This window comes from Parasteatoda tepidariorum, chromosome 6 (assembly GCF_982258835.1).
Source record: "Parasteatoda tepidariorum strain Cologne lab strain chromosome 6, Ptep-v5.0, whole genome shotgun sequence".
Classification (NCBI taxonomy): Eukaryota; Metazoa; Arthropoda; class Arachnida; order Araneae; family Theridiidae; genus Parasteatoda; species Parasteatoda tepidariorum.
The window spans coordinates 27,398,628-27,421,520 of NC_141760.1; the positions used below are offsets into that span (position 1 = coordinate 27,398,628).

General features: G+C 26.8%; 1 protein-coding gene across 3 annotated transcripts in view; it reads left to right on the plus strand.

Moving 5' to 3' along the window:
• Positions 1–22,213, plus strand: part of LOC107448633 (lysosomal alpha-mannosidase) — an 80,551-nt gene extending 58,338 nt beyond the window's left edge. For all 3 annotated transcript variants that reach the window (XM_043053903.3, XM_043053904.3, XM_043053901.3), the window contains exons 15-26: positions 1,832–1,954; positions 2,922–3,048; positions 4,859–4,932; positions 5,703–5,915; positions 6,900–7,018; positions 7,245–7,346; positions 8,529–8,616; positions 11,204–11,290; positions 13,635–13,865; positions 15,579–15,728; positions 18,529–18,697; positions 21,886–22,213. In XM_043053903.3, the coding sequence (XP_042909837.2) occupies positions 1,832–1,954; positions 2,922–3,048; positions 4,859–4,932; positions 5,703–5,915; positions 6,900–7,018; positions 7,245–7,346; positions 8,529–8,616; positions 11,204–11,290; positions 13,635–13,865; positions 15,579–15,728; positions 18,529–18,697; positions 21,886–22,001 (1,599 nt within the window). In that variant the 3' untranslated portion in view covers positions 22,002–22,213. The remainder of the gene's footprint in view (positions 1–1,831; positions 1,955–2,921; positions 3,049–4,858; positions 4,933–5,702; positions 5,916–6,899; positions 7,019–7,244; positions 7,347–8,528; positions 8,617–11,203; positions 11,291–13,634; positions 13,866–15,578; positions 15,729–18,528; positions 18,698–21,885) is intronic.
• The last annotated feature ends 680 nt before the right edge of the window (positions 22,214–22,893 follow it).

The window sequence follows — 22,893 nt, forward strand, 5'->3', positions numbered from 1 at the left end:
TAAAATTTGTTCTTAATTATTTTGTTTCATTATCATTCCAACTTAATATACAGTATTGCTTAAGTTCTTATTTAACTGTTAGATACTGTAGCGTATCTACCACTACAAAATTACAACTACAATTCACTAGTATATAAGACATGTTAACTCGACTCTATGTCGGGGTACCTTTTCATAGATGACGGTTGACATGGTCGAATACTCCTCTCCCCACATTGGTGACCTTCGGACGTGATGTGAACACGCCTTCCTTGGCAAAAAACGCCCACTTTGATCTGGATACGCCTACATCGGCAGTAACGCCTACTTCGTTGGATGGTCCACATTGAACAGTTGACTTGCTACTTGTGACTGCATCATTATCCACCTCCTCACGCAGTTGCTACTCAGTCTCATCTCGATCACACACAACGTTGGCTTGCATACACTCGACTACTAACGGCAACAAAGGAGCAACTACAACCGTGAAGTTAATACACTTCTCACATTCAGCACTCAAAAAAATATGGTGATCTTAATACAGCTCTCCCGGCTTCGCACAAAACAGCAATGAATCAACTAGTGGCATCCATTCATCGAATTCTATCATAGCTATAATTCTGGTGGGGGAGTACTGTAGCGTATCTACCACTACAAAATTACAACTACAATTCACTAGTATATAAGACATGTTAACTCGACTCTATGTCAGGGTACCTTTTCATAGATGACGGTTGACATGGCCGAATACTCCTCTCCCCACAGATACTATAAATAACGCTAGTTGAATAATATTGCCAGATAGTTTAGTAATATTGTGTAACCATATTTCCTTATAATATTAACATAATAATTATTCTTTATTTTAATTGCACATTTTGACTAGAAACAGTTTTATCTAAATCTTATTATAAAAATGAATATAACTTATTTACTGTTTAATAATAGCAAAATGGTTAAGTTGCATATGGTTTTCCGTTTATATTTCATGAAATGTTACATAAAAGGTAGTATTACAATATTACTTTATAATAAAAGAATTCCAATTTTAATTTTTAGCATTTAATTTGGAATAAAAATCAAATCATAGCAATAGTGGAGAGTTATATGAAGAAAGGTATCTAAATTAATATTACAAGTAAATGTCTTTAAATAAGGAATTAATATGATATGAAATTTTTAGCTAATGTTAATTAAGGAACCATACCAATTTTCTAGGCAGTAATGAAATAAAGAAAATAAAAAGTTTTTTCCAAAATTCATTATAGAGCATGTTTATTTAGTATGCAAGTTAATTAAGGAACTATCAATGAATATTTTATTAAATTAATATTTTTTATGGAATAAATCTTTAAATTTATTAGATAAAATGCAAAAACATGAAATTCACAACTGTGCAAATTTTTATGCTTCAACTTATACTGAAAAAAAAAAAAACTTTGAAAATGTTTATGGAGCATATTACAAATGAATGAAATTATGAAACAAATTGGGTACTCTTTGTCTCTAACAGACAAAATTTTAATATTTCTTACATCATTATTACACTTTTTCTTCCAACTTATGAAAAAATTAAAGAAAAATATTAGTTGAGTTAATAAAATAAAATTTATTTACTTTTATGTTAGGATCTGTTTTCCTGTCTTTGTTTTAGTTTAGCACTAATACTCTAAAAGTAATATGTTTTATTACAGCAAGAAATATAAAATCTAATGTTTTTTTTTTTTTTTTTTTTGTCTGTTTTTCTGGTCAATTTTCTCGACAAAGTTTGTTTTTATTTTTTTTCAAAATAGTTAGTTTGTTTAATAAAATTTGTTTGCAATAATTAATTAAAAAAAATTTTCTTTTATAGTTCTTAGTGATTGTATACAATTCTTTATCCCATCCTCTGAGAACATTTGTAAGAATTCCTGTGACTGGAGAAGGATATTCTATTAGGCAGTTGACCAAACGGAGAAGGTCAGTGCCTGCTCAAGTATGTTGAATCTGAAATCAATCGTAATTAATTAATTTCTTTCATCAGTGTTGTACCATTTATAACTTTTGTTTATATTTTTATAACTTTTTTAGTGCAAGTATGTATGTTTGTAATTAAAGTCCTTCTTGTTTGATGAACACATTTCATTAATGCTGTTAGAAAAGCAGCTTCACTTTTATTTCATTGAAAGTAATAAAGAAAATAAATTTGGGATTGTTAGTGCTGATTAGTTTGCATTGAAAATACTCTTTATTTCTTAAAAACGTTAAATTTTAGAATTGTACAAAAAAAATTTTTTTTAAATAAGTGAGCATGTTTATTATTTTTTTCTTTTATTTTTTATTTATTTATTTTTTTAGGTTAATATTATTTTTGGTTTAGTGCTGCAGAAGTTTAAAAAAAAAATGAGTCTTGTTTGATTATATTTTTCAAAAATTCAAGTGTAAAAAATTATTCATATGATAATAGGATCATTTCTAGATATATAATATATATAAACAGTTCTTTTTATTGAGCTGTGATGCACTGAGTCATCATTGTAAGGAATTGGGAATCTACCCTTGCCGTGGTTTGAAGCCCACTCAGCTTTAGACTGACAGGCATTATTTTGTTTAGGAAGTAAAAGTAGCTGAGGTACAATGCTGACCATATTGCTACCGTCATGCCATTGGTCTCGAAATTGTGGAGCTTCAACCTCCAGGGACCCCTAAAAGCCACAAATTGGCTGTTGTGGGAGTCCTTTTACTCTTTAATTGGATTTATTCACTTTAAGTTGTATGTAATTGCTTAGTGATTTATGATATGTTCAATAACCTTTTTAAATCTTACTCAGAATACTTTTATGTTCAAAATGCAACTCTAAATATTCGGATGATTAATTTTTTGGTAAAAGTTTTATAATTAGAAAAATATATGCTTATTTTATCATGAATTATGTGTTTACATTTTATTTGTTTTTTGATAGGTTCTCCCTATACCTCCATCAATTATCAGTCTACCTGAAAGATCTAGTTTAGCTGTGAATGAATTAGTATTTCCCATTTCACTGCCACCTATAGGTTTCTCTATATACGGAATAAAGCTATTAGATGGTTAGTATTTAGTGATTTTTTCTTGATTGTAAATAGTAATTAAAATCTAGTAAATATCGTGACACCTTAATTATTCTGAGTAATTGAAATGGAACCTACATTGGCATTGAACCTACAATACAAAATATTTAGACATTATAGGTAATTTATATTTTAATTGATTTTCATCAATAATCTTTGAAAATTAACAGTTTTTTTTATAATAATGCTATGTACTATTGAACATTTAAGAAATGTTTTTGGCCAATATATATAAAGTTATTTCGTTTTAAAATTAATTGCACTATTGACTTAAATTGTGGTACTCCTTCTAAGAATCAACCATCATTTGCACAAAGCAATATTTCCTTCGGAATCTTTAGCTAATTTCATTGATTTTCATTGTTGTTTTCAATAATTTATATTCCATTTTTAAGCTTCGTAAGGCATTCTTCACATTCCATTGGCTCTACAATATTAGTTTTTTTTTACGGATTAATGTAACATGCTGCCTTATTGCAGAAGATCCATGATAATAAACTAAATTTCCGTTATAAACATACAAGCAATCATGAAGGAAAAAAAGAACCCTGCAACGAATGAAACAACGAAAATTACAACTTTCAGATTTCTTTAGATAAACTAAAGCAGCATACTTCAACTAACAAAACATTTATTTGTTACCTGATTCATTCTATATAGTTATACAGTGCACTGAATATTTTTTAAAGGCTTCATGCATAGTTGAATCATTATTACAACATGTTGTGGAAATTGAGAAAAAAACTAAGTGTACTTGATTTAAAAAGAAACTTCTGTACAAAATTTGTTTTGCAGAAGTATTTGGAATAAAAAGGTTTGAATGATCACAATTTTATTGCATTGTTAAAAATTTTTAGTTCATTCTATTTCATTTCATTAAATTTTCATTTTATTTCATTACTATTTTTGTTTAAATTTTGAAAATTAGTTTTTGTCATACCAGTGTAATAAATATTTATAATATAATAAATATAATAGCTGTATATTAATTTTTGTTTGAAAAAAATATTGATGGGTTTTAAGGAACTAGAAAGCTATTTAAAATAGAAAATATTTTTTAAATTTATTTTCTTTATTTAATTAAGAGTTATATAAAAAAAATTAATGATTATATTATAGTATCATCTGCAAAATACATTTATCTTATTTTATTTTTGTTTTAATAATTATTAGCTTTTTAATTATTCAATAGTTATGCATTTTATTTCAGAACAAAAACAACTTTCATTGTGCTTATATTCAATATCCTGACATGACAAATATTTTGCATTTTATTTTATTTCTGAAATACATAAATAAATTTAAATGCTTTTACAACATTTTGCTATTTGATTTACCTAATCATTATATTTGATGAAATATTCTGGGATATAATTATTGTTTTAAAATAAAATGGTAAATCTCAAAAGTTATTTAGATGGTAGCTGTTCGTAATATTTATTGCTTTTGTAAATAAATCTAATATATAATGAAAAATTTTATACACCTTATCATGTACTTATAACCTAGCTTGATTATAAATCCTAATTTTTTAGCTGTTTTGGTTTTTGCATTTATGCCTCTTTAAAACATATGAAGGTAACTATATCTTTTAAATATCCTACACTTTTTAACTTAACAAGATAAGAATTTAGAAAGGTTGTAATTAATTAATTTCTTTAAATCCAAAGTATTTTAATCATGGTATAGATACTATCAAGCAACAAAGGGAAATCCTTCAGTTGTAAACATAATTTTTTAATCTGTACATAAAAAACTAGTAATGTATTATAATAATTTAAATATCTAGATTATCAACCATCAGATGATATTGGAAGTGAACGTCTATCAACTCCTGTTCAAGATGCAACTATTCAAAATGAGGTAAGAAAATGAGCTTTTCAATCATAATTTGTGAATTATGTTAATAATGTCTGTCGTAATGTTTATAGTCAGTGTGCTTTAGGACATTTAATGTTTGAAGCAATGTTTATCATCTATTTTGGGAATTATGTTAACTAATAATTAACAGAATGTAGCATAATTTGTGAATTATGTTAATTAATGCATGTAGTAATGTTTATAGTCAGTGTGCATTATGATTTATCATCTATGTTATTTATAGTCTGTTATTTACAGTAATTTTGAGTAGATAGGCCGTGGTCAATCTGTGTTTAAAAGTTCGCCCTTTTACAATGTGTGGCAAAGAATTCCTTTTCCCAGAGCGATAATTTTGCGATCGCGGTGAAATTTATTCAGAGACGAATTTTTGCAGAAAATTTTCCTAAATTACGAATCTATTTCGTAATGTTTGCTCAGAAAACTTTTTGTTGCTGTTATTATTAAAATATTGAGTGATAAAAGAAGTTAAAATTTTGAAAGTGACTGTACATGATTTTATAAGAAATTTAACTGTCATATATTTTTGAATATTATTTTGACTTTCATGTATTTTTGAATTTTTTTTTTATTATTATTAAGAAACAACTGTTTCTCAATTGCACAATTTATGCATTTTTTCATCAACTGCATCAAATTAATCCACACTTTATTTTTTATTTAATATGAGCTATAAAATGTCTTTTATGCTATAAAAATAATATTTTGAGTTATGAACATAATAAATCACTTATTTATTTTTAATTTTTTTTCAGAACTTTCAACTTATTATTGATGGTTACTCAGGTCTTCTTAAAGAAATCATTCTTCTCAAAAGTGATGTTAGAGTTCCTATTAAGCAGTCCTTTTATTTCTATGAAGGAATGCCGGGCTATAGGATTGAAAGAGCTTCGGGGGCTTATGCATTTAATCCTCAGCATGACACTGCCTATCCATTGGCTGATAATATTACCTATAGGTTATTTAAAGTAAATCTTTTTGTAAAAAATTATCATTATCAAAGATTTGTATTATGTTACTAGTTTTATATTCTTTGGAGTGTAATTTATTTTCTCTTTAAACATTATTTTAAAACTATATAAACACTTTACAAAGTTAGTGGTTAAACACTTAATATAGTTGTGAAAAAATAGTCTAATTAACACTGTGTTAATTTTCCAATGACCTTTTCAGGTGGCTTGTTTTCAAATTAATTTTTTTTCTTCTTTTTATAAAAAGAATTTATTGTTAAAATTAAATGTGTGTCTACACTGGGTGTTTTAAAGTTTGGCCGACAGAGGATGAAATTTTACTATTAAACATATTGTTTCAAAAAGCTTTGAGTGAAGGGAAGGTTTTACAAAAGACCATGCAAGTTTCAGCATCACATTGGAAAGCAGCTACAGAATATACTACAAATTTGATAACTACCAAAAGCTTTGTTTGCTAAGCTATTAAAAAAGTTGCTTGTAATAGCTAATCTGATATTGGGCAGTTTACAGCTATGTAAAAATAATTCCTGAATGCTCTCAAACATACTAGATATTTGATGTTAGTGACGCCAAAGTGACAACACATGTCTCACAAACTACTGTTTTAAGGTGCCCTCATCTGAATATCACACAGATTAAGATATGTATAGCATGCAAATGCTTATACCTCAAATGTCAACTCTTTGTATCCTCTAAATTAAGAGCCTGCATGCTTTTTTCATAATTTTTTCGACGTGGTTTGGTGATCTGATGAGTTTTAATGAATTTCATCATCTCCGTGAATATGTCCGTCAAATTTTGGAAAACTCGGTGCACAGAAATAACTTTTAAAAGGGTTTAACCCAGACATAAATAAATTTTAAAATTAATATTTATGTCTGTTTTTTAAATATAGAAACTATGACTAAATCTTTTCTTCAAAAAAAAAGTCTAATTAGTTGAGAAAGTCTAATTAGTTGATAAAAAAGTAATATTTTGCAGGGCCCACTTGTTGAAGAAGTACATCAATATTATGCTCCTTGGATTAGTCAGATTATTCGCTTATACAAAGCACAGAATTATGTCGAGTTTGATTGGGTAGTTGGTCCTATCCCAGTTCAGTAAGTGTTTTCTTTCATTTTACGAATATGTTGTAAATCCTTTATCTAACTGCTAATTTCAAATTTAATTCAATCTATTTATAAAATAGTTTTTTTTTTTTAAATTTAGTTGATTCTGCATATTTATGATGAAATTTAATTTATTTATGATTTAATCTCTTGTTGTTTAATGCAAATTTTGTTCTTTCTTTTACTAAAGACGCTTTAAATTTCCTTTTTACTTTAGTGACCACATTGGGCGAGAAATTATAACCAGATTTGATACAAATCTTAGAAATAATAAAGTATTTTATACAGATTCTAATAGTAGACAGACTATGAAGAGAACGTAAGTTAAACTGAATTGAATTTTTCTGTTCTAAAAGAAAACATTTTATAAGTTTATTGTATACATATTATGGCTTATTTTTTAACTATTATGCGTTTATTATAACTTTTAGAAAAGAAATGTTTATGCTTTGATTGTAACTTTTAGCTAAGAAATATTTATGAAATGTAAAAACATGCATTGTAAGGTGTAACCTTTCTAAAATAATCTTTCTTTCTATGTGAAATAAATGCTAGTTAGTATCATCTATTTTTTTCTAGAAATTATGTTTTCTTTGCATTACACAGTGATTCTCGTTCATTCTATTTTGACCTATCCCCACTTATTTCTAGAGTATTACTCCCTCTTTCAAAAATTCAGAACGTAAATACTTTTTTTTTAGATTATTTAAACAAGTTTTTTTTTTAATTAAGCTGTAAAAGCATAAAAAATTTTGATATTGACCAATGCTTTGATATTTTTTTTCTATGTTTGCAAATAAATTAAAGAAAAGGGAGTTTTAAAAATATTAAAATTATTTTAAATAGTATTGATAATATAATGGTCAATGTGTTATTAGTCATTTTTAGTTCTATGGGGTACCAGTGATTTATTATTATTCTTGGATCCATGGGGTAAAGCTGCAAAAATTCACTAAGGAGGTTTTCATTTCAATGTTCAATCTTTTTTTTTTCCTGAAAATTTGTAAACAGTAGAAAAGCATGAATCCCAAAATTAAGTAGGCACTAATAAGAACTATACTCTGGTGTCTCTTTTTGCTTTTCTAGAACTTATCAACTCTTTGGCTGATGTTTCTTTAAATAGTCCTTAGCTTGAAAATTTATTTTACTGAACAATAGTGGGAAAAAATATGAGGTTGAAAGTGCATTGTTAAATCAGAAATATAGTAGCTTTTGTTATAATCTCAACAAATCTTAAAAATGGCTAACAAATTTTTTAAAATTTTTAGCATAAGTTTGTCTTGAAATATAAAAGATTTCTTGTAAAATTTGAAATACAGTTATATTACCAAGGAGGCACTAAACAAGAATCTTGAATAATATTTACCTGTTCATTTTGTTAGATTTTTAGGAATAGATAGTTATCTTCAGCTTCATAGAAATTTTATTGTTGATTTTGAGAAGTTAACTTTCTATTGTAAAAATATGTGTCTTTTAAACATTTTTATTAATTTATTTTTAGACGTGATCATCAAGATACTTTTCCTTGGAATATTACTGAAAGAATCGCTGGAAACTATTATCCCGTAACATCATGGATATACATGCAGGCAAGTTTTGCGATTTCAAAGGCATTCTCAGATTTTTACAAATATATTTAAGTTTCAGAGTTTTACAAATATATTTTATATCATCTTACTCTTTTAAGAAAATAAGAATTTTTCCTCAGTTCCTTAGCCCTATAAAATTTCTCTGTTTGACTCTTTTTTGCATTATATATATATATATATATATATATATATATATATATATATATATATATATATATATATATATATATATATATATATATATATATATATATATATATATATATATATAAAATGATTAAGGAAGTATGGGGAAAGAATTTAAACATTTAATTAAGTCATATTTTAAAGTTTTACTATAACTGTATTACTTTTGTACAGACATGAATTGCAACATTTATGAGAGTTTTGATTGTGATCTTAAAAAAATATGTCTGCAGTTTTGCCATATAGAATATTCCATAGCTCTGACATTAAATGAAGTTTCTGGAAAAATATTTAATATGACGTAATTGATAAACTAATTCTTATTAAAGAACAAAACAGTAACAGTATCTCAAAGATTTGCAAACTTTAAAAATAGGGGGAAAATTTGCATAAAATTACTTTTTATGCTGAGAAAGAAATATATGTGCAATGAATAATAGCAAAAGTATAGAATTACAAATTAGTTACAAATACAATTAATTTTGTTGTTTCTGTCTAAATACAATAAATTTATCTTGTTCTAAAAGTGTTTTAAAGTAGAAAAAATTCATTTTAAAAGTACTTACATATAGTTAGCAAATCAGATTGCTGTAAACTGGACATTGATTTGGTTTGTGTTCTTAATTTAATGAAGTATATTACCTTGTAATTAAGTAATTATTTTTGCATCATTTGTAACTTATGAGATGTAAGTTATTTAATTATATAGTTGAACCCAGTTATAGTGAACTGTCTACGGATTCAGAATTAAGTGCAATCCGAATTCATTAAAAAATTATTTTCTTAGCACATGACAATAGTATTGTTAGAAATAATGATAACAATAGTTGATAATTTGTTTTGAAATCATAAAGCAATTAAATAGATGATAATGAATTTTTACGTTCTATGGAAGAATTTAGTGATTTTTGGTTGACTACGATTCTAAGTTGGTTTGTTCATCAATTAGTAGAGAACATAGTTATTTCTAGTCATTAATTTTTGCCGAAAAAAAATTCAAAATATTTAAAGTTGATTTCATTTCCGAGATAAAGGTGAAAGGGTAAAAAGAGGGATATGCTGCTTTAACAACTTGTCCATCCTAGTTTAAGAGCAAAAAGCATGCAGGAGGAAAATTTAACAAGATGTATAGAATTGCTAACATTTGCAATCGCAACTCCTACATATTTAAATTTGGAGAAATAAAGAAAAAAATCAAATACACTTTAAACAGATTACCAATTTTGCAACTGTTCGCTTTAACCCTTTCGTGACAGGAAGCGTGCTTACCGCTGAGGCCGGCAGTCTCTCTCACGTGTGTCTCTCCAGGGCCGGAGGGTTTTTTGCTGTAAAGCTTAAATCCATGAAATTACCGAAATATCAACGTGTTGTTTAATATTGTGCTGTAGAGTATTTAAATAACATATGCTTTATATATATTTCTATGGATATTTTATTAACTCAAGTTATTTACATTATGCATTTAATAACATTTAACATAACATATCTGAAAACTAAATATATTACTTGAAGTTCTTTTTTAGTATGAAAAATTTTAAAACAGGGATCTACAAGATCTGACTATCCACTATAAACTAAACTTAAAATCGAAAGTAGTAAAAAAAAAAACCTCCCCTGCTTACTGTAAACAAATACCACGTGCGAATTTAAAGAGCCATCATAAAACATTCCTTCCTCCTCCATTCCTTACCCCTAAAAACCGTGTGAATGTACTCTCATCTTGAGTAGAAGGTCAAATCAACATGTATCTGATACCATATGGACACGCAATGCCATCTTATGGAAGAAATTTTATTTTTGAAAACGTTCCGAAACACTGGCACAAATGAGTGACAACCGGGGGGTAGAAGGGACTCGAAAACGCTCTGGCACGCGGGTGTGTCAGCCGGAAGTGAGCGCATTTCTTGCTGGCATGTATATGTGACAGTCGGCCCAAAAGGGTTAAGCGTATAAAATCACATTAGTTAAATGGGAGTTCAGAAGAGACCACTTTAAAAGTTCACTACAAACAAGTACTCACTATATCCCTGGTTCATTACAGTGTGGTTTAACTGTACTAAAAACGTATTACTAAAAGGACCCTTGTTGTGCTTTAGTGTAAATATATTATGGTTATTGAAAATTGTAAGTGTATTTTTTAAATAAATGCCATATTTTAATAATTTTTAAAATTAATTTTTTCTTCTTTTTGTATATTAAGTTAGATGTGGGGTGCTTGTGCCTGTATTAACCCTTTTTTTAGTCAGTCTGAAGTACTTTATATGGATCACTTTACTTAAATTTTCTCGTGATGACTGCAGACCCTATCGTTTCCTGTTAAAAAATTTATTAATTTTTTAATACTTAATATTTTTAATTCAGTTTAATGTTTAACACTTCTAACTAATGGTTTATATTTCAGGATCCTCACCAAGATTTGCAACTGTCTTTATTAACTGACCGGGCACAAGGAGGTAGTAGTGTGGTGGATGGTTCTTTAGAATTAATGGTAATAATGAATGCACCTTTCCTTGCTACTTTTAATCTTTTATTTGTATTGCTCTGTTTGTGTCTGTTCAAAAAATATTTTTTATTGATAAACTTTTGGAATAACGTTTCTCTTTGAAAATTTAGAAAGAAAAATAAAAAATATGTTTCAGTAAATCTTTATAACACAAACCTTGAAAGCTGAACTTAGCATTGTATGGAATTTTGTGCTATATAGATCATTTTACTTATCTCTAAACTTACATGCTAATTATAGCAATATTTGTCTGGTACACATCACTGTTAAAATGCTTTAAAATAATTTTTGGATACAAATACTTTTAAAAAAAAATTGCTCTTGCATATTTACTATTTACGGAAATTTGTTTTTAATTTGCAGCTGCATTTAGAACTAGCCACAAAAAATTAATCAATTTTGGTTTTCTTGGCTTTTAAAATTTCAACATCTGAGCAAATAATTGAACAAGTTTTGTAAAATGTTTATAGTTCTTTTGAAATTTCTTAACTGCCAATTTCATTATGTACACCTACAAAGCTAGTGTAATGTGGTTTATGGAGAATTAGTGTTTATAGACTTGCGTTTTATATATCTTCTACTGAAGTAATATTTTAATTATTATATAAAATTTCTTTTGTTTAAATATTTAATAAGTGTATTATGGAACAATTTTTAGTGATTAAAGTGGTTTGACAAGTATGTTCTATGTTTTCTTTTTGCATAGTGTATTACTGTGAAATGTGCATTTGCAGTACACAATGCAATTTACAGTGCAGTATGCAATACAGTACACAACTTTATACATTTTACTATGAAAGCAACATTAACTTTGGCATTTAATGTAATCAGTTTATAAATCCAAAATACTTTTTATGGCATTTCTATTTTCATTTATTGATTTACAAGCATTTATTTTTACTATTTCTTAATAACATTTACTTTTATTATATTGGATAATAGATTGGAAAAATTAATTTGAATAATTATTTCTTAATTTTGCATATTTATCTTACAATTTTGTTCTTAAATATTGCTATTTCCATTTAAAAGCTTATTGAAATATTTTATTTTTTTTAAAAAATATACTGTAAGAATTAAAAAAAATATTTTAAAATATTTCAAACTAAATTTTAGTACTTGCTTTTATAAATTATTTGTATGTATTTTTGGTGCACATAAACCATATAAATAAGACTTTCAGTTCTGATCATTCATCTCTTCATTCAGACTGCTTTCAGTTTTTTCTCTTACCCTTTTAAATTTTTAATAAATAAAAAACATTTATTTTTATGCAAAACATTATTTTATAGTTTGAAAAGTCTGAAAATTATATATTTGAAAAATATCAAACTTGCATGCCAAACTGAAGAATATTTGTTTTAAAGCTTAGTTTCGTTGCAAGGTTCTCTCTTTTGGGTATATATTGCCCTTAATATTTTTTTTAATTATCTTTGGGTTGCATCTACTAAAGCAAAGCATATATGGCTATTGTTTCATTAAACTGTTCAATAAGTTAATCATAATTCTATGTGTATGATTGTTTGTTAAAATAAGGTTAAGGCAAATTAGTTAGTTAATGAGATAATTTTTATTTTGATCGAAGAGACCACTATGAAACTAAAAGACAATAATACAACAATCAAAGAGGTAACAATATAACAATCTGGCGCGCAAGAGACTTATTGGGTTCATAGACTTTTCTTGCCACATTATTTTTGTTTGTGTTTGTTTATTTTGTTGTTCCTCCCTTTGTGGTGAGTGGTCTTTTGTTACCATGGCCATTGGAAATAAAAAAAATATATATATATATAACAATCAAAATGAAGAGAAAATATAGTACAAACGGAAAGCGATAATAATACAACAATTTAAAGCAAATATTATGCTAATCTGAAGAAGCTCTCGTTTGAAAAAAATTTTAGTGTATGGTTTGCTCCTTTGAGTATGTTTAGCCCTAAATATAATATTTTTTTTTTCTTTCCTTGAGTTGCACCTAGTATAGCCACATCTGTCTATTGTGTCATTAAACTGGTCAATGAATCTGCCTATGTATATATATATATATATTTATATATATATATATATATATATGAAAATAAACCAAGAACCAATGACATATTGGTGAATAGAAATTATGGTAATCCATTGCTGATTTCATTAAAAGCAGAGACAACAAGAAAAAAGCATCAGAAACTGAATTTCAGCAAAATTTTGCAATTGAAATTTGCCACCAAACCTAGGGACCCTAATTCTACACTTAAACCATAGTCTTTTATGGTTTATTTAAAAATATATATATTTGGTATGAATGAATAATTAATTAATTTATTTATAATTATTATTTTAGGTGCACAGGCGTCTCCTTTTTGATGATGGTTATGGTGTTAATGAAGCTCTGAATGAACCTGGATTTGATGGAAGGGGACTAGTTGTACGAGGATCACATTATTTAACTTTGGGTCCAATTAATGAAATGAATCAGTTTAACAAACGATTGGCTAAAGTTATTTTCCATCAACCACTGTTAGCTTTTTCAAAACTTCAGTTTTCAAATTTGTCACGAACTGCTTTAAATGAGGTATGATTTTTTATTTCAATAGAAAAAGTATCATACCATCTATTTTCACTATTTAATGATAAAAGTTTCTTTATCTCATAATGCAATATTTACTTGAAAAAATGCTCCACTGTTATAAAAAAACAAAGGTATATCAAAATTGCTGATTATAGAAAAATGATAAAGATAACATAAAAGTTAATTGAAATATTATATTAGTTAACAAATCAAATTTTTTCTAGTCTTCTGAAAATTATGGATAATGGGGCTTCTACTGTGCATTAAATGTTTTGTTTCATTGCTTAAAAAAGTTGATTGATATTTTTTGTGCCAAAAGTTTACGAATTTATTGTTTTTGTTTTAATGTTTCAAATTCAGTTGTTAGGCAATTGAGAAATTTTAGTTTGCTTATTGATAAATAGTTTTTTATTTGACTAATATATTTTATTATTACTTAATGAAATGTATTTCATTATTTGAAGATTCATACTAATTTTTACTAAAATAAGTGGGAAATTGTATATTTTTATCAATTAATAATATTAATTTAATAACGTTAGTATTATATTTAATCAGTTAATTTATTTCAGTAGTTAAAAATACCAAATCAGTACTAAACAACAATTTTTAAGAAGAAAAATTTTAATACTTTTGTTTTTAAAATTGGCTGCTAAATATTGCATTAAAATTTAGTTAAAAAAGATAAGCTATTTTATTGTTTATTAATTCTGAATAATTCATTTTATTAGTTGTAAAGGTAAATGGTCTTCTTAAAAATATTTTGTTACAGACTTTCATTTTAAGGGGTCACAGTACCTTTGCAACAATTTTTTAAAATAAAGGTATGATCATTCATTTTGAGGATGCTTTACATGCTCATTTAAGTTATAATCAATAATTTATCTTCAAAAAATGATTAAACTGTTTAATTTTTTGTAAATTTTAAAAAAAGTTGAAAAAATTCTAAATTTTTAAATCCCTAAGGCTTTTTTATTTTAACATATTTTCAAAAAAAGTTTTTTTCATAGTGCTTGCAATATTTATATTAACAATTTTGTGCATTCATTTGTTGATATATCAATTAGAATATTTTTTATAGATTATTTTGTAAAAAAGAAGAAAAAAAAAGAGTAAAAATTCATGATAGGTATATATAACATGCCGTAAAAATTGTAATACCTCATAAAATGCTTATTCCATGCACAGTTTAAATAAGTGTATTATACTCAAGATAAAAAAGTTTACTTCAAAGCTTTATCTTAAATAGAAAAAAATCCTTAGGGATTTAATTAAGATTAAGACACAAAATTATCATCTATGCGAAAAAGCACTTTAAAGTCAGACTGCTGGGCAAGTTTCTGTATTAGAACAATAAAATCATTCATAACTTTTTTAAAAATGTAGATAGAGAGATGAATTTTTTTCTGTACATCTGAAATACTTTGAAGTTTTATTATAAGCAATAAAAAAAAATTGGTATTTTTGTCATTTTTTGGGTACTCTGACCCCTTAAAGTAATATTTGCTATTATTGTTAGAAATATATTTATAAAACATTATGAAATTTTGTTTTATTTATCAGCTGTTAATATATTGTCACGCTATTTGATATTAGTCTAAAGTCAATTTTAAATGCAATTTATTTTTATTTCTCAATCATTTTATTTTAAAGATTTTGTTGACACGCTAGGCTTAATCTTAGTAATTTGATTTATTATACGTTACTGTATTTTAGTTCCGTGGTTTGAAACGCAGATTACCTCAAAATGTTCATCTATTAACATTGGAACAATTGGATGATTCGAGAATTTTATTACGATTGGAGCATTATTATGAAAATGATGACGGTGCTGAAATGTCTAGAGCTGTCACAGTTTCATTAAATGTAGGATTTTTTGTTATTTGTTTTAATTGTTGTGTATTTTTAAATATGAAATGTAAATTTCTTCACATAGTTACTCAAAGTGCAAAATTTCTCAGAATATGATTAATTTTTAAATACATAGTATATGCATATTATAGTAGAAATGAAAAAAATTGACAAGTATTATTTGGAATAAATTTGTTGAAATGTGAAGCAGATTTGTAAATTTTTAAATGTTTTTAAAAATATTTGTTAAAACAATGCATACTGTTTTTTTTCAGCGGATTTTTTATAACATGAAAGGACTCTGATTTTCTTAAATAAAAAAATTTTTGTGATCTGAATTTTTTACATTTGAAAAGTTACATAATATTTGCAAAAATTTAAAATTATTCAAAGAATTTATTATTTTTTATTTGGAAATATAATTTTTTATTTATTCATAGCTGATGATTTTTAATAAGTTTTAAATGTCTGAAATGGTATTAAACCCATTCCTTTCTATTCAACAAGATAATTTAAACTGAAAGAAGTCTTGAATACCTTAAATATAAATTGTATAATTTTCAAACCTGTAAAAAAAATATAAAAGGTAACCTTAAGTAAATATAAAGGTAGAATCCTTAAGAGTTCATTATTTGGATATTATCACACTTTTTACTTTTATTTTTGTCTATACTGTTAATAAAGCTGTCCAATTTAATTTTTTTTAAAATTACATTTTGATACAGTGACACCAAAATCTGTGTAAGTTGATCACTTATATGTAAACCAATTATTGTGGTGCATAGTTTTAGTGGTCAACTTACAGATGGTTTTTTGTTCCTTTTTGTGGTATCTTATGAGATATTTTCATAAAATTATGCCTCATTATTTATGTTGATTGCTTTATTCATTGTTTTTTTAGATGTTTCTTATCAAAGTTTAAAAAAAAGTCTTTAATTTATTTAACATGATTATGACTTTAAAACTTTATTTAATATCACATATACTTCAAGAAATGAGACTTATTATAAATAGAAATGCAATTTTATATGTAAATTTAATATTAAACTGTTGAATGTAGAAAATGATTATATGCACATTCCGTTAGTTTTGCATGCCAGCTATTTATCACAAATAATTTCTTCTAATATCAATACACAAAAACATATATGCTATTATGAAACATTACATTATACACATTTCAATATTTTAAAAATGATTTACTTTCTACTTATATGTTTTTAAAAAGAACCCGCAATAATTTCTTACATAGTCATCTCTTTTGTGTTAACTTCCAGTATAACATATTTCAATAATTTAACAAAATTTTAATACAGTTAAACCCCGCTATAGTGAACCTTCAAGGGACTGAAGTGTCGGTTCATTGTAACCGGGAGTTCACTATATCCGTTACGCAGGCAATTTCACTAATGGTTCCTTAACTCCTCCCTTTTATTACATATTATTCAAATAAAAGACCGAAAAATATTATGTAGATGCAAGAAAATTGTTATTTTTCATTACTCTTCGTCTTGCATACAAATTTTTTTTTTTTTAATCTTTAGCTGATGAGCAATCCTCACCATCAGATATGGAAACACTTCCCGACTCTCAGATAATTTTTCCTGAATTTCTGTTATTCCGCTTTTTAAACCTGTCTAACCTGCCATTCGAGTACATAAAAGTAGTCTCATAAAATCGCTTAGCAAATTCATTGACATTTGCCAGATACTGGAAGATTGCAGCTTCTTCGATTGGTGAACCACTTCAGCAATGTTTCTTCATTATCCTTGTGATCTGCTTTTCTCAACTTTTTTTCACCATCTAAACTTTTTTCATGAGCAGAAATTATTAATGGCCTATTTTTCCATATGTTACAAACTGCAGATTTGGATAGTTTATATTCCCTGCAAGTATCAGTTTGATTGCATCCATTTTCAATTTTTCTGATTATGCCCATTTTATCATCAATGGAGAACGTTTTACGTTTACTGCTAGCCATAGTTAAATTTGAGACACTTGTTTGCAGGATTTATTTTAACTGAACTGAGAGCAAAAAGGAGTTGAAATGAGGGCCTTATCAATACATATTAGTGTCCAACTCTTTGACCAATAATAAATAATTACTCATTCCCTCTGAAAAAAATGCATATTGATTACGCTGACACCTCACAGGTGCATCGTCTGCCTGGGTTGGAAACATCTGCTTGGTTTCTTTAGGGATGGGAAAGAGATAAAAGAAACAAACAAGAAAAAATGCTTATCGCTACATTCCCCTCTATAGATGGTATTTAATTTGAAGTAGAAATTTCAAAATTATTACAAATTTTTTTTTAAAAATTCAGTCGAAGACAGAAAAAAGTTCACTATGTCCAACTTCCTCACTTTTTTGGTTCACTATATCCGCGAAAAATAACATTGTCCATGTATAGCAAAGCACGGGACCGAACATTTCGTTCACTATAAACCATGTTCACTATAGCGGGGTTTGACTGTATATAACATTAGAGTATACAAATTTTTTGTAAGAGAGTTTTTTTTTTTTTCATTTGTGGTCAATGTATAAAGCTTTTAGAATATTTTTTTTCTAATACACCTAGACAAATTTAAATTACAATTCTGACTGAAAATTTCAGCAGTCAACTTACAAGATAGGCAGGTGGTCGGATTGCAAAGGTTTTAATCCCTAATATAAATTCAATTCTTGAAAATCGAAGTCAACTTAAGTGGTCAACTTGACAGATTTCTCTGTATTGGAAATTTTATGATTTAAACTGACAATATTCTTAAGATTTTTATTTATTTATTTGTAAAAATCTCTTGTGTCTTGTTTCAGAGTCTTTTTAGACCATTCAGGGTTTTATACTATCAAGAAACAACACTGGCTGCCAATAAATATCTTTATGAAGTTGAAAAGCTGAAGTGGTCTGTTGCAAATGATGATGAACATGGGGAATTGCAAAGTGATCAACCTGCTGCTGAAGAAGTTAATGAAATTGCTGGAGGTATATTATTTTTTCTTTATTTTCTATCAGAGATATTATATTATATATTCTAATTATATATATTATATATTCTACAAAATAAAATATAACTATTTTTAGTGTTAAGAGGTTAGTTTAAGAGTTTAAAGTTTAGGTTAGTTTAAAATTTGTGATATTAGGTTTGTCCGTATATTACAGATGAAAAAAAAACACAAGCTGTCTTCTTTTTCTGGTACATTTTTTTAGAAAATTATTATTAAAATTTTTTACTGCTTTAAGTACTCTGAATGTAATGTAAATGTATGTGTTTTAACTACTTTTTAAAGAAAACTATACGTAATATTTGTGTTTTAATACCTATAAGAATTTTAAAAACTTCTTTGTTAACCTTTGTTGTTTTGTTCATTCTTTGTTAAAGTAGAGAATGAACAAAACTAATAGTCAGAGAAAGCGAGGGGGAGAAAAGAAATCAAGGGAACAAATCCATTCCTGTGAACTGGTAGGATCATTTTTAAAACTGAGCAAAAGAAAACAATATGATGATAGTTGACTTTAGCCTGTTGAAAGTTTGATGCAATTTAGCCAATGAGGAAAAGATATAAGTTTATAAAATAAGCACTCTTTCGGTATTTAGCCTACTATAATTTTAAATTTCATATGTTGTTAATAACTTATTTTTTTGTTGTTATTGGAATTAAATCAATCATGTTAAAGGTACTCGGATTAATGGTATCTAACTGCATACTCTTCATTCCATGCATGCCAATTAAAGACTTCAATGCTGTGTACAATACTATTTTATGTTTTAATTTTTATCAATCTCTATTCCTATTTTACAATACTATTTTATGTTTTAATTTTTATCAATCTTAATCTCTATTCCTCTCATTTTAATATCCACTCCTTTCATTTCACTTGTTACACAATATATTATCAATTTATGTATAACTTAATTATTTAAATTTGTGCTCAAACTATATCCACTGTGTAAAGTTTATAGCTGAAAAAAAAATTGAAATACTCTTGTTATTTTGAAATGAAAAGAAAAAAAGGAAGAAAAAAAATTTGACTTTGTTTTTATGTTTACAACTTTGATTCTTACATAATATGATCTCTACGTAAAGATCGTTACATTAGCTTTTTATTTCATTATACACTTGGATATTTTGTATGAGATTGTGTATTTGTGTATATAATATGAATGTATGTAAGAATAATGAATAATTAAGAATTTTAAGTTTTTTATGAAGTGATGAAAGCTTTTGTTCAAGGATGCCAATAACATATATTTAGTATACTCTCGATACAAAGTTGAAGGGACACTAAAAAAATTTCGAGATAGTGAGTTTTTGAGATAACAAGTATAGAACTAAATATGCTCTTAAACATAGAAAAATATATTCTAAATTAGTTCTTTAAAAAGTAAAATCGTGAAACTTAATAATAATAACTAATAATTATGCATGTAATGATAGTTGACTTTAAGTCTAAATGCAGCAATGATAATTTTATTTTTTTAAAAGTAAGAGAAAAATAATTATGCATTAAATAGAAAACACAATGAATTTACAATAAACTTATATTGTGATTTTTCCGAAAAAATTCATTTTCTGTTTTGCAAGGTATTCTATATAGCAAGGTTTTGAGTAGAAACTCTTCGTTGTAGGAATTCAAACTAATATAAGGTGAATATGTAATGCCAAGAGGAAAAATATTTTTTTGGCATAACAAGATTTTCGAGATAGAAGTTAGAGATATCGAGAGTATGTATATACAGTGAAACCTCCGTTAAGCGGACATTCATGGGACCAAAAAATTTGTCCGTTTATGAGAGTTGTCCGTTTACGGGAAGGGTACCCTAATAACGAAATTTAACACCGTAAATTGTTTTTAGAATATTCTCAAAGATGTAGAAATAATTAAATAATATCTACAAGGATACTGTAAATATCTACAAGAATATTTATTTAGACAATAAGAAAGATAAAAAACAATATATAAAGAAGTTTGATATAAATACATAATTCTGTATGTAGCTACAGATAAATAAATATAATTTTCCTATTAGCATAGATACTCAAGTTAGACATATGATACCAAATAGGAGCGTACTGTCCTCAGTCCGTTTCAATTATTAGGTTCACATCCCCTTACACCTACTTATCATTTGATAGGGAACATGGTTAATACCTTCTTGGAAAATAAACCTCCCATGATTCACAGAAAAAGTAATGCATGCCTGTAAGTCATTATGACCTATGGAGATGATTATTCACAATTGATCAGCTATCAAGTGTCTGAATAAATGTTTCATTTATATAAACACCTCAAAGATTATACTTCTGTTCTCTTTTTTTTACCCCAAAGAAATTTTCAATGGGGAAGAAGCATTGAGAGAAGTCATTTCAACTTGAGGGGTCTCATAACCTGTGTGGTCCAGATGAAAAGATCAAAAGATGCCGATGTCAGAATTATTTCAGGAGTGCAGTTCCATTTTCTCTGCTTTCTTTACAAAGATAAGGCAAGGTGACAGGAGAAAGATTGATTTTTCGGTGGTGAAAGAGCTTAACAATATTTTTTGTTATGGATAAGGCAAAAAGTTTTGTTTACATGCTTTGAAAATGGTGAAAAGTTTCATTTTTTTTATCTTGCAATTTATTTAGAAAAAGTAGTGTCCGGTTTGTAGAGATAAAAAACAACGTTACATGATCAAAATGACTGTCGGCGTCCGGTTACAGGAGTGTCCGCTTTGCAGAGAATGTACGTAATGGTTTATTCATAGAAGATTCCCGGGGAATTAAAAATATGTCCGTATTGAGAGGCGTCCGTTTTGCAGGAGTGTCCATAACAGGAGGTTTCACTGTATATAACTATTAACTATTTTGAATATGTAATCCATTTCCTTAAAAGAAAACAATATTTATTGTTTTAAAATTTATTTTCACTTTTTTTAAATTTCACATGTTGAAGTTTATTTTTGTCTGACTAGAATATTTAGACTTATTGTTATATTTCATATCCAATTGACTTTAGCTTGGTATTTTCTTTGTAATGATGCTCAAATATTTTGCTTTCTTTTTTATCGCAATGACATTTATTTAATGTATAGATACATAGTTGTTTATTTAAAAGTAAACTGGATGTGTCTTAAGGCAATGATGTTACTAATTATTTAATTTATTAATATATTTCTCCTTTTTTAATTGCAGATGAAACACAAGACATTGTTGTAAATGACAGTGAAGATGACCAGATGAGAATTACTCTCAAACCAATGGAAATTCGAACATTTATTCTGAAAGTTGATTTCCCTAGCAATTTATAGTTTTTATTTGCCCTTATTTATTTTATTTGCCTCACTCAACAAAGCTGTAAATAGTCTTGCCTACTGCATTAAGTTTTAGCTAATTTTATGACGTTGTAGTCATGAAATAATTTATTGTTGTAGGTATATTTTTGTTTGTAAAAGTTAAATTGTTTTAATAATCATGTTTGTATATGTTGCATCTATTTATGAATTAAATGTATTCTATGAAAGATTTGTGTTGTTAAATTCCATGTTTTTAACATCACTGAGCTTGTTAAGTGTGTCTCTCAGCAACTTTATTCCAAAAAATAATTTTGATGCTAATTTTGTTTGTCTATTTTTAATTAGCTGATTACAATTCAAGTGCATGTTTTTTTATTGACATCTTCGATTGCTATCTAAATTCAAAAATTATATATATTCAGCTTATAGAAGCTGTTTAAATATTATGTAAGCATCTAACGTGGAGGGGTATGTAATTGGCTTATTTTACACGCCAGGTAGGAGGGGGTATAAACAATGTTTACGTAATTCATTAAAACTCATTTATTTTTAAATTTTGAATATGTAAAAATAAAATGTAACCAATAAAATTACAATTGAAAAAACTTCAACCTTGAATTAAAGTTAAATTCTGGAAAAAAAATAAAAGAAAATTTCTTCAAAAAGGTTCGGAGGTCAAGAATTTTGACTGCAGAAGGAAAAGATTAAGAATTTTGTAAAATGAACTAAAATGTAAAATTTGTTGCATATTTTATTTGAATTTACTCCTAAAACTAGATTTCTACATTTTAAATCAAAATTTCAGCAAAACACAGAGGGAACAGAGACAAAAAAACAGTGTTTCATCTGTGTTGCGTGAACATGAGAAAGATTAATGATTTGCATATTTTTGCTGACAAGGGCAAAG